Below are 13,635 nucleotides of genomic sequence, written 5' to 3' on the forward strand. Positions count from 1 at the left end.
AAGTTACTGCTGAGGTCCACTTGGTGAGCCTCTTGGGGGATATAACATCACTTACACAATGACTTTTGTGGAACATGGTCAATGTCTCCTTTGAGCCTTACAGGATTCTTTGATCTACATACTTCCTTCTTGCAAGGCAGCCTTCTCGTAAAAAGTATTTTGGTAACCATCTCCTGTTTGCAATTAACTCTTTATTGTTTAATAAGGGATGTTTCAACGGCATAAGATCCGATTGACTGCCATCTCCTAGTACCTAGTAGGAAAGGATTCATGCATTGAAAGGGATTCTGAAACAGGCCTAGGCACAATCTGAAGGACAAGATGCAGCATAGTCCCAGGGCAGGGCCCACTGAAAAGCAAATGAAATACAGTACTCAGAATATAAACAGAAGGCTAGGATATAGATGTGTAACACCTAACTGATTATTTTTGGGAAAGGCCTGTCTTTGTATGCCTGATAGAGGCAGAATACAGAATAAGATTTAAGAAATATGTAACTGCTTTTGCAAAAGAAATCTGAATAGGTTTTGGTGATGATTACAAGGTGCAACCAGCATATGGTACAGTGCTTCTCTATTGAAATGAGAGGGAAATTGCAGCAAATGTGCAAGCAACCGCCTTCTGCATCCTGGAGTGGACTATATGCACAATCAGTTAAGATAGCATACAAGGAAAAAGGTAGCAATTGAAAGGCGAAATAATACCGACAAGCACAGCAGACATTATTTCAGCCTAACTGTCTAATCAGGGGGTTGAAGGCAGGTGATGTTGGTGCTGAATAAGTGGAGGGGCTCTGGGCCTGATGGGTCCTAGATGTGGGGGGGAAGAGCAGGTGGCTGCGGTTGGGGTGGTGCTGATGAAAGGCGCACACAATGCTCTACCGGGATTTAGGCAGGCAGGATCCAAGGTGGATCTTGAGGTGACCGCCAAGCGACCAGCGGGTGCTGCTGGAGGCACGGTGGCACGAAAGGAGGGTGCTGAAGCAACGTGCTGCGGGAGCCGCAATTCGGGAGGGCGATCCCACCGTGTGGAGGAGGGATGGCAAAAGGCTACTCCGGATGGCTGAATGCGGGCGATCCGACTGCGCTAGCAGCAATGTGGGTGAAGGGTGGATCGCGCCGCCGATGGATGCGGGGATAAGCGGGCTGAGGGGTGTGGATGCAGGCTCGGGTCTGACGGCGGGCGAGATGGGGGCGCGCGCGCCCAGTACCTGTGAGGCTCTCCCCTGCTCCGCGCCACTCGTCGCCGCCGCCGCCGCTGCCGCCGCCGCCACCTCGGGGGTCTCGGGAAGGCCGGGCCCGGCGGGGGGCGCGGGCGGCTCCGGGGGGACTGCTCCCCCCGCCCGCTCCCGCCTCGCCCCAGCCGCGCCCACCGCCTTATTCCGCCTGCGAGTCATGCTTGTCCTGCACCCCGCGCAGTAGCTCCCGCCGCCGACGCTCGCCGCCGATAATGCCGTTGCCGCTCGCCGCCGCTAACGCCGCTCGCCGCCACCGCCGCTGCTGCTTTCAGACAGGACAACAGCCAATATGGCGGCGCGGCCCGTCCGGCCCCTGCCCGCGGGGGAAGCCTTCGCCGCCATCGCCGAGGCGGGCAGCGCCTGGGCAGCGCGCCCCCCAGTGGCTGGAGGAGACGCCGTTGGAAGCAGGCTGAGCGCACGGCGGCGGTTAAATGGCCCGGGAGAAAAGCCTGTGGCTTTTGGGCAGGGAGATCCCAGCCCTTTCCCTGCCTCCCTGCCTAATCTTTCTCCTTTCCCTGACTATCCCAGCAGGCAGTTTCCGAGAGCGGGAAGGCTTCTTTAGCACAAACGGGTACAGGCCAGGAAACGTTGATCCCCGGGCACTGATGCAGAAGGAAGAGTGTTTGGACATGTTTAACCGAGCATTTTACCTTTCCATCCATCCAGTAAAAGGGGTCGCCCTCATCTGTATAGGCGGCCCCCTCTCGTCCCTGTCCCCTTGATTTTTTGCTTTCCAACTACGTTTCTTTGCAATTAGCCATTAGGGCTTTCACTGATCGTTTTTAGAAAAAACTTGCAGTATGTAGTTTTTATGTGTATTTGAAACCCTGACGCTGTAGATTTTGAAACATTTCTAAACCACATTGTTAAAATAGTCCCTACACAATGTATAAAGTAAAACAATGTAAAATGTAAAACAATTTCCGTGAAACAGTGTTCCTAAAAACGACACCGCATATTTTGTCAGGAAAAAGGAAAGATTTGAGTAAAATGGTCTATCTTCAATCAATGCTGGAAACAATACCTAAAAGAGTTCTGCTAATGGCCCATCTACTCCAGCTTTGTGTGATTTATAAGGCAAATAAATTCATTCTGCAAGCTTTCAAATTTAGATGTGCAGCTTGTAATTCTTGTAGCAAAATTGTAAATAGATATCCAGACTGGTATGTATTAATAGCCTCATCATGAATTTATCCAGTGTCCATTCTAACCTGTCTAAATTAACCATTCACAATCTGATAGCAACAAATTCTACCATGTAAATATCCATTAAGTAAAGAAATCTCCCTATACAGGTAGTCCTCAACTTACAACCATAATTGAGTCCAAAGTTTCTATTGCTAAGTGAGACATTTGTTAAGTGAGTTTTGTCCCATTTTACCACCTTTCTTGCTACTGTTGTTAAATGAATCCCTGCGGTTGTTAAATCAGTAACCTGGTTGTTAAGTGAACTTTGCAACAGTCATAAATATGAGGCAGTTGCCAAGCATCCAAATTTTGATCATGTGGCCATGGGGATGCTGCAATGGTCATAAGTGTGAAAAAGCCATGTCATTTTTTCAGTGCTGTTGTAACTTCAAACAGTCATTAAGCAAACTGTTGTAAATCGGGGACTACCTGTATTCAAGTTTAATGGATGACTCTCAATGGGAACAGGATAAAAACTTCCCTCTTGCCACATTTTCCATACTACGAATTATTTTATATGCTTTAGATTGTTCCCCTTACTACCCAATAGTCTGCAGTGATATTAGCAAATTTTGAACAAATTACCCATTGATGTAGATTAGCATTGGAGTTATATAAAGAAATAAACTTATTATTTATTGAGTTGCATGTATACAATATTTATATATTAGCTGTATATCCATGTCCATGAACATGTATATGTATCCATGAAGCCCCTTGTGCTGTTGCTTTATTTGGTGATATATATATAAACTCTATCCAAGGCAAGGCTTCAAATCTGAGAAAGGCAAGATAGCATGTACATTCTTTTAACAAAATGTTGAGGGATTAGATCTGCTACTATGGGAAGCATGGTGCATTTTGCAGCTTGTAGCTGGACTGACAATAGATTAGGAAGATTACATGTTCAATGTACATCTTCAAGGACAGGGCCCTATATTAATTTTACATTTACAGCAGAGGGCACTGTTTGTTCATTCCAGACAACATCAATACAAATTATCATATATCATTTAACCTGCATTAATTTAATAATTACAAGCTAAAATGTGGACTTAAACAGAAATGCTTTGCCTCTTCCATTTAAAAAAAAATGGCCAACTGGTCTATTAATTTGCATGAATTTTTACTCCTTTTAAAAGCCCTTTTTGTGGAATTTCTATTTTCAGTTTTATCTATCAGACTATTGCTTTAAGTGTCTGCTTTCCAGGGTCTTTCCAGTTAGCTCTGTTCGCTTATTCATAGTAACATGTCTTTTAATCTTTAAGTTTTACTCAATGCCACCAGACCTCCAAAGAAACTTAAGCCTTTTTGTTCTGAAAATAGTAAACAAATGATTACAGTATAGTTTTTCAATTTTTAGAGGACAGAGTTTCAAAAAGCTCATAGCAATGACTTCACTCAATATTTCTCTTTTTGTAGCAAATGCTTCTTGTGTATCTGACAAATGGACACCCATCCATAATAATGCATCCTACAATAAAAGGGCCTTTTACAACATCCTTCATCTGGTTACTGAATCAACTTATTTCTGAGTTTGCATAGGCATTGAATAATAAACCTAATAGACTAGATTCACACAATATAGTAAGCACACACACACAAAACCAAGCTAAAATTAGCCAAGTTTAGCATGCTTTGTGATTGCAGCTATGTCTTTAACTGATCTGGTTAATACCAATAAAGGAGAATATTTGTAGCTCAGGGTTGAAATTGAGGGGTCCTTGGTGCTCTCTGAGCCTGGTTGTTTTCTTGCAGATGCTTCATTACCCAAACTAGACATCCACAGGCTAGTAAGGTAGTAAGGAGTGGCCTTTGTTCTCAGTTTATATTCTAGTGGCTTGCCCTGTCAGTGGTGGTCTTAGTGGTGGTCTTAGGAGTTCTTTGGTTGAGCTGTTTACTGTTGGCATATTTGGCAGTTCCTTGATTGGGGTATTGTTTACTTATTAGTGTGATGTTAATCCAAGATTAACTTCAAGATCAATTGAGGATAGGCGGACTTTAGCCAGCAGCATTTACCTGGTGCTATCCAGGGTACTAGCAGTTTTAATGTGATTTTGTCTGCTGTATCTGAGTTGCTCACAATCCAGTGTGATTAGATCTTTCTTAAACCTTTTATTACATCTTTGAGCTTCAGGTCACCATAAATGGGATACAATCATTTTTGTGACTCAGGCACCTTAAGTGAGAAATTGAAAACACTATTTTTCTTAAAGAACAGTTTAATGGTAACCTGGTTACTTACCACAATATCAACTTACCGGTAGTAAATATAATTCATATTATTCAACACTGAATATATTATTATGTCAATCAATTAAACAATGTTAATACTGGTTTTTATAAATTTATTTTGCCAAGGTTTACTGACTGCGATAAGAATAATTTAGGAAGAAAAATTTGGGCAAGAATTCTATTGTATTTGGAAATGTATTAATTCTATTTGATTTAGTAATCAGTTGAATCTGCAAACATTAGAAAATGTACTATTATATTACTCTGATATTTAACAGTAATTATACTGGAACATACTCCCAAATATAATAAATCTCTGTCTATGTAATTTTAAAAATTAGATATAATTTTCATAAATACTGAAAACGTGCTGAATCTGTCATATTTAGATATAAGACTGTCATTTGCATTAACAAATTCTAAAAAGCACAATTGTGTATTTCTGATATAAGATGCAACTTTATTTTATCTTCCAGATGATCTTCTGAAAAGCTAACATTTGCTTCAAGTAGCATTTGGGTACTTTCCATTTCAATAACTTTACCTCAGTGTTTTCTGCAATGTTAGGCCCAATAGTTGACTACCAGATAGCTTTGTTTGTCCCTGAGTAATTTTAGGGCGTGTCAAATTTTTCAACTTTCAATTTCCAAACACTAGGGGTGCTCAAAGGTTGTGACATGCCTTGGGGATTGTAAAGATATTTTGGTTACTTTAATATAACTTAGATGTGCTTACTAAATAACTACATAAATACCATAACTTTTTAACATTTTGTTTCATTTGCATATGTAATCCTGATAGTCCTTTTGGGGTTTTTTTCTTCATTTTTTCATTAATGGCTAGTGTTATATTAATTATTTTGTTCATCTGTTGGACTTATTCTTGTTTTATGACTCAAAATACCTTTAATAAAATATTAAAAAGTCATACAGGCAGTCCTTGACTTACAACCATTCATTTAGTTAATGACTCTGAAAAAGATGGTTTATCACCATTTTTCACACAACTTTGCAGCATTCTTATAGTCATGTGATCAAAATTTGGACATGTGGCAACTGGCATGTATTTATGATGATTGCAGTATCCCAGGTTCATGTGATCACTTTGCTTGCCACCTCTGACAAGCAAAGTCAATGGGGAAGCCACATTCATTTAACAACTGTTGGAAGAAAGGTCATAAAATGGGGCAAAACTCACTGGCTCATTGTTATGTGACTTTAACCTGAGAGGTTAATAAATTTAATATAGACAAGATTTCTAGTCCAATTTAAAATGAATGCTACCGATACATTTGTAATTGTTTACTGGAGCCAGTTTAGAATTTAGAAATTATATAGAATTAATCTTGAAACCTTATTTCCATTTCTATAAATCCTATACAGTGACTTAAGAGTACTTTTGTCAGTCAAGGTTAAAAGTATCATTTTCTATAGACATCTAATTCCCTTACACTATGGAATGCAAGAACAAATGCTAACCTTGATACCCACATTTAAACCAAAAAACGTCACATTAGGTTATGCAGGTACTTATGTCAGTGTCGGGGTATCTCAGTGATGTCATCTCTAATCCTCCGTGTGGGATTATGTAAGCATCACTTCATTTATAATGATAGTATCTCTTAATCTTCTTGTCTATGACAGCAGCAACCTTTGTTTAGAAAAAGGCCATGGAAAGTGATCTCAGGAAAAAGGAGCGCATGAGGGTTTTTTTCTCTTTTTTTAAATTTGGTATATCATCCGAAAGCCAATTTCTCAAACTATTGGCAATTGTAGATACAGGTTTATCCAAAATTCTGAATAAAAACGGTTGTACATTTCTTCAAGAACAAAACCAGAGTATTTGGCAAAGGGAACTAATTTCATATTTAGATTTGTGAAAATCCACCCTTCCCCTTTAATTAGCACATGTATACAAGCAACAGATTTACAGCCAGTTAACTAAGGAGATCAGGTTTCAGTAGTAGCAGAATGGTTATGTTTATCGTCCCAAATAATGGTGGAAACAGTTCATCTCCTCCGTTTGTGAAACATTCATCTGGTCAGTAAATTATAATTGACTGTGAAATCCCTACGAAGAAATTGTATAATTACTTCAGGAATAATTATATCTGAAACTATAAAACGTGGGAGAATAAAAATATGCCGATTCAGATTCTCTGAAACTATACAATCTTAACACTCCTTCTGAGATTAGATATTTTATGTTGGGTCACCAATACAAATCAGAGGGATGGGGAAGGATGTGGAACTCAATGCATGAAGGCCTCCTGTGCGAAATATGAAAGTGCTCTTCTTCAGGATGAAACTAATACATAGCTAATATCCCTATTGTACCATAAATCCAGGACTCCAGTCTTGCTGGCTCTCGGTGAGGGAGCCATTCATATTTTATTCTCTTTGATCCTAGCAGTTGTTTGGGATCCATTCCTTCCTGCTTGCCTCCTAGCTATCCTCACAATGTGACCAAACACTGAGAGGAGCAGCAGCCACATAGTTACATTACCATGCCAGGAGCAGAGAATTCGAATACAGAGGGGCTGTCTGTCAGAAGCACTGCTTGTGAGTGTGTGCATATTTAGAAGCGCCTTGGCCTCTTCCTCCTGATTGAGACTTATATTGGGTAACTTTTAAAATAAAAGGTGCTCCTTGCTCTTCATTCCTTATAAGTATTTCATTCTTCATTCCTTATAAGTATTTCTAGCTGAGGCATCTCAAAGTGGGGACATCCCTTTTTTAAAACCAATATAACAGGGCGGTTGAGTGCTTCCTTAAATGTTTCTTATGAAGTAGTCGGTGGGATTAAAATCTTCTTCTTCCTTAAATACACAAAAACCGAGCTGAAGTTGCAGGGCCGTTTCTAAACGTGAGCACGGTTAGCACCCGTGGAGTTTGTTGGTCGAGGAGGATCACTGGTTAGTGCCTGCCCTGAAGATCGCTTTTGGACGCCTGGAGAGCTTCAGTCGGGGAAGAAAGGAACCCACAAGAGAAGCAAAAGCAACCATCCTTCTGGTTTTAATGTACCTGAAATGGCGGCTCTTAAGGCAGGGGAATCACCCAGGCTCTCATGACTACAGCCAGGCTTGTATCAGGATGACCCGGCCAAGGTACCGGTCAACCGCACGTTCCCAACCGCCACAGAACGGGAAAGGCCGGCGAGACCCGCCCCCGTGGCTGTAGTTCTAACGACACGGGGTCCGTGGCGAGAGCGGAGCGGCGTCCTGCCGCCTTCTCCTCTCCGCGGGACTCCCGTCTCGTTCTCCCGGCCCGCGGAGAGTTGGCTGCCGCAGACGCTGCCCCGCCCCGCTCCCCTCAGAAACTTTGATCCAGGCGGGAGCGGCGGCTCCGTCAATCAGCCGAGAGCCGGCGGAGGGAGCCCATCGCAACCCTACGCGGTCACGTCCCTGTTGGCCGAAGGCTTCCTCTGGCCCTCCTCTGGGCGTGGCCAGGCGCTATAACATCCCGGCCCGGCTGACAGAAGCCTTGGAGCCGCCGCCTGTGGGCGGTGCGAGTTTCAGCTCGAGAGCGCCGAGCGCAGGTGTGTCGTCTCGTCGAGCGAGCGAGGGCGAATTCTCCGGCCGCTGCGCTCCCGGCCCCAGCCATGCTGCCCGCCGCTGTCCGAAGGTGGCTGCACAGACCCAAGGTGAGGCTGGGGCGCTTGGTGGGTTTCAGGAGCGGCAGTCCCAGAGAGCAGAAGCCGGGTGCTTCTTTCTGCCCCCCACCCACCCCCAGTTGCTGAACTAGGCCTGGAGTCGTCCGTCCGTCCCCCTCCCCCGGGCGGTGCTTTCTTCCCCGAGCGCCACCCGCGGCTCCTCCTGTCCGCCTTCCGTTTCTCTTTTGGGTGCGGGGGGGGGGGGGGGGGTGGGGAAAGGAACCGAAAGACCGTCTCCCCGTTCGGGCTCCGACTTGGCGGGGGCGGGCTCCTTTTGTGCGGGGGCTGTGAAACGGAGCTCCCCCTGGTCTCCGAAGACTTGCGCTCCTCCCGGAGTGACCAGGCAAGCGGGGTTGAGTAACCGAGCGCTGCTTTCTTTTCCCCACTTTTTCGGCGGCTGCTGGGGGAGGGAAGGACGACTCTGCCGTTCGCTTCGGGAAATGGGCGCTGTTGGGGTCCTTCGGCACGGCGGCGGCCCGTCCTGGAGTCTGCTGTCGTCGGGCTCTGTTACGCGCCTGTGGGGTTTCCCTCTTTTGTCTCGTCCGCCTCGTGCGGTGTAGCTGCGGCGGTGGCAAACCCGGGAGCTCCAGAGGTGTGTGTGTGTGTGTGAGAGAGAGAGAGAGAGGCAGCGGTGCCGGAGCTGTGCTCTAGACGCTCGGTGTGTCTGCGCTCCCTTCCGGCGGTAATTGGGGTCGAGTTAGTAGGGAATTTCTTTGTTTTTGTTTCTCTCTCTCTCTCTCTCTCTCTCTCTCTCTCTCTCTCTCTCTCTCTCTCTCTCTCTCTCTCGCTTCTTTCTTGGTCTGTTTGAGTTGATACTCCAGAAAGCTACACTCTTGAAGCTACGCCTCAGCTCCAGCAGAGCGCGTGTGGCAATTGCAGTTCCAATTTTCTGTCCCGCCTGTCAACCTTGTCGCCACCATGAGTGCTTCAAAAGTGTTCTCCTCCTCGAGTTCCGTTTCGGGAGTTTGAATTCGGGACCTTGGCTAACTAACCCCTAGTATGGTTACAGTAAGGCTGGTGGTTTGAGCTCCGAGCTTGGCGGTTTGATCGCAAACGTTTCGTCGCCATCCGAGGAGTCAGTGCGTTTTGAGTTGGGTACTACGGTATTCCTGATCCTGCAGGAAGCCGTTGAGGCGAGGCTTCTACTACGGTATCTGACTTTCTGGTATGTAACAAGATATGCTAGATTTTGAGCAAAAAAAAGAGGAGGGGGGGGGGAGAAAACCAAGTATACAATAAATTGTAACTGGCAAACAAAATATGTACAGCTGAGAAACATTGTCAATCAACCATTTTTAGCCTAAACCTGTCAAAATTCTGCCAGTCTTACAGCCTTTTGTACACACAAAAAAAAAACGTATCCGATAGTTGCTTACAGAGGAAAGATCTAAGTAGGCTGGGTGGAGCTGAGAAGTTGAGGTTTGTGTGTGAGTTGTCTTGCTGCATCACTTCTTTAGATGAAGGTGTGCGTACAACAGGCTTTACAGGGAGCAGTACCGACTATTGGTTGGCAAGAGAATGACTTCCTGCTGATTTATTTTATGACTCACTTTCCACTCAGGCTTGAATTTTGAAAGATATAATTTGAGAAGTATAGTATATACTTGGTAGACCAGCAAAGATTGCCATATGGTGTGTAAGCTGTAAATTGCATTGCATGTCTATGGTTTAGGGTAATTGGTCCATCTCGTGTACCGCCCACCTTGCCCAGTATTATCACCCCACAGATGCATCAGTCTTCATATCAAAAGTATAAAGTTGTGTTTAGTTTCTTACTTGCAGTGAGCATTCCTGACTTGATTTCTTCCAGTAACAAAATGGTTGGTTTTCAGCCACTGTTTCTGATGAATCTGAAGCTATCTTCTCCTTGGCTCAAGGGAGTTAACCCTTCTCTTCTTGCACGGAGCCCATCCCTCACATCTAAACATCATAATGGAATTCCACTGAGTTGAGATCTTAAATTTCACCTTGGTTGAAATATCTCAATCTTCCATGAATTCCCAGGGCCTTTTTTTCCCATCAGTTTTGTTCTTTTCTGAATGTTCTTTTGCACCAACCCTATCAATTCTGGAACCTATGGGATATCACATAAATACATCTGCAAGAAATGTGTAAGCAGCAAAAGCCAGGATGGCTCAGATAGTTTTTATCCATAGAGTTACCAGGAGTGAAGTAGGACTTGTTAAAACCTAACAATAACAGCATTGGAATCTTAAAGGTCCACCAAGAGTACAGAAAAGTGTAACATGATAGCATGATTTTATACTAGAACTTTTTGTATTTCTGATTTACACTCATGCTGCAATTCATATAACTTGCTATGCAAGTATTATTTGATTTACGATAACTGGGTTTCACCGACATCAAAAGAATGCATCAGTTGAACTTCTTCGTACGTGCCAACACAATCTCTTACCAATTTGGTATCTTCTGGACCTGTTGGGATATCAAGTCTCTGAACTCTGAACCAATGCTCAAAGGAGGGTGTTGAGGAAGTTTTTTCAACACATGTAGTCTATAATTTGTTTTAGCCATGCTGTGGCTAAATAGAACTGTTTTAGTACTGAGTAAAGCTATGCCTGAGCAATGCATTATACTTTGAATGTATGTGGGAGCTGCATGTTTTTTCCATAATATATTAACCTCTTCCTTTCAGTTTTTATTTTCTATATGTGTTGATTTAATTTTATTGGCATGGAGGACTGCTGTATCAGTTCCTCACTACATTACTGTGCATATTAGACAAGTCGTTTAAAATATTGGAGCTTACAGAAGTTTAAATCATTCTTAATCTTTAACTTATTTATATCCTACTCTCATAATTAACATTGTTGAAAATCCAGTTGTCACTAAATTTTAGTGGGGTAAACTCAGGATGTTTTGGGAGCCACGAATTGAGGGTGTGATCCATTGAGGGTTGGGTGTGTGTTAAACAATCTTGTTCTGAAAATATAAATATGTGATCATACATAGTATAAAAATTGTGTGGGGTTGGCTCTTTCAGAGATTGAATGTCTGAAAATCCAGTTCTTGGTTTTTTTTTCAATTCAGGCACCTAAAATACCTCTCCATTTACCTTTTATAATACTTATGAATTGGAAACTTTTTTTTAAAAAAATGGCTTGCTTATTTTCTCCAAACAATGTAAATAGAAATAACATATCTCACTTGTTAAAACTCACAGCATTATCAAAACATAAATGCAAAATGTGTAGGAGAGAAATGAAGAAAGAGAAATCAGCAGGGAAGGTGTTCAGCTCGTTGCACCATTACAAAGCAGATCTTGGTTTAAATCATTTCTTTACTGCAAAAAGCTCAGAATATTCAGATTCCCTCTTGTGGCAGTAACATTTATTTGCATAGCTATGAGATAGTGAGCGTGAAGGGCACAGGTCTGGCTTAAAGTCTAAAATGCATGTAGTGGCACTAGTGGAATTCAAAAGTGAGTGTAGATTATTGCTACCATCAGGAAGACAGGCATGTTTCCCTGCATTAAGTCCCCATATTATCAATCTAGGTACATAGGAGAAAAATACAGTATTTGATATAATCGTCACAACATGACTGCACTCCAGTAGCTGAAACATTAAAGTTTCCACTTTCTTGATTGCTCTGCAGCTTTATGAACATTTTGAGTAACCTACATGGTAAGAAAGTAAAACTCTCACTTCTGTGCAAAGCAAGCATGCCAGTGATAGTGAAATCAGCAAGGGCTCTCCTGCACTGCAGCTTTAAGCTGCTTGATTCCCATACTTAAATTTCTACTAGTAGAAATGAAGCTGGCTTAAGATAATACTTTCCCGGTTTCAACCCCCTTAGCCACAGTGATGTTCTGTCTATACCAGGGGTCTCCAACGTTGGCAACTTTAAGACTCGTGGATTTCAACTCCCAGAATTCCTCCGCCAGCTTTACTGATCTATACCACACTTTCTGCAGTCCCCAATTGGTAGATTCCCTTGCTTTTGCTTTTTGATACACCCCCCACCCATGCCAGGGAAGCAGGCACAGAGCTCTTACCTGTCCATGGAGAGGCCTTTTAGGACATGAGGCTTCTATTAATAGACCTTACATATAGACTCTTATACATTGACTGCCCCCCCCCCCACCCTCATATTTGACACCTTTCTGTTTGGGGAAAGGAATGAGCAGCAGACAGGGATAGCTGTGGTTCTTACCTGTAGGAGCCAAGGTGACTGTTTCCCTGGTCTTCATTAGATTTATGTAATTGGTTGGTGGTTCAACTGGGAAGCTGAAGAAAGACCTCCTGGAAGAAGGCAAACCACTTCTGCATTATTAATAAGAAAACCGCATGAGCTCATTCATGAAGTCACTCTAAATTATATTCTACTCAAAGAAAACAGCTTCTTTCCTCAAGACTTGTGGTCACCACTGTTTGTATGGATTGTGAGCAGCGTCCCACAAAAACCTGCTCTGTAACCAGTAACTAGTAACCAAAATCAGTTTTTGGGACCATCACAGCTTCTTCCCAAAGTCTTATCGTGATGCCGAACAGTTCAAAAGGAACTACGAAGTAGTTGTTCCATGTTTTGTACCAAACAGAAGCCACGTGAAAGACCTTTGCACTACCAGCCCTCTCCAAATCACAAGACGTCTCAGAAGAGGTGAGCCAAAGAGAGAAACTTATTTTAAAACAGTTGTGGAGATCTGCATCCTACTTTTTTAATGACCTTTAGCTGAAAAGTTTAAAAGTTTTAGTGAGTTTCACACAGCTCAGAGAGAGAGTGAATGCAGGTAGCCCCCCCCCAAAGTACGACCATAATTGAGCCCAAGATTTCGGTTGCTAAGCAAGGTAGTCATTAAGTGAATGTTGCCCCATTTCTTGCCACAATTTTTAAATGAATCACTGCAGCTGTTAAATGAATCTGGCTTCCTCATTGACTTTGCTTGTCAGAAGGTCACAAAAGGGGATCACATAACTCCAGGATACTGCAACTGTCATAAACATGAGTCAGTTGCCAAGCATCCGAACTTGGATCACGTGACCCTGGGGATGCTGCAACAAGTGGTCATAAATCTCAGTCTTTTTCAGTGTTGTTGTAACATCAAACAGTCACTAAATAAACTCTTGTAATTTGAGGATCACTTGTATTTGTATTGCTGAGCACCTTTAGCCAAAGACCTTCAGATTTGCCGGGGGTCTTTTCGGAATTTCATTATCATGGGCCTCCTCTATAAATATCCTGAGCTGAGCCAATATTTTTTTATAAGTTGGGTAACACTTTTAGCTTGGTTTTAAACTCATAATATAATTGAACGGTTAGAATAAGGTTTGTTTTTCTTTGAATTGATTCTAGGGGCTAAA

At 42.9% G+C, this 13,635-nt stretch overlaps 1 protein-coding gene across 1 annotated transcript in view; it reads left to right on the top strand.

The window, feature by feature from the left end:
• Positions 1-8,013: 8,013 nt before the first annotated feature.
• Positions 8,014-13,635, top strand: part of ZFYVE28 (zinc finger FYVE-type containing 28) — a 36,177-nt gene continuing 30,555 nt past the window's right edge. The window contains exon 1 of the mRNA XM_087955079.1: positions 8,014-8,302. Coding sequence (XP_087811205.1) covers positions 8,261-8,302 — 42 coding nt within the window. The 5' untranslated portion in view covers positions 8,014-8,260. The remainder of the gene's footprint in view (positions 8,303-13,635) is intronic.

The sequence above is a fragment of the Notechis scutatus genome, chromosome 2, assembly GCF_049901735.1.
Source record: "Notechis scutatus isolate UNSWTSFEM ecotype Mainland chromosome 2, rNotScu1.2, whole genome shotgun sequence".
NCBI classification, from domain to species: domain Eukaryota; kingdom Metazoa; phylum Chordata; class Lepidosauria; order Squamata; family Elapidae; genus Notechis; species Notechis scutatus.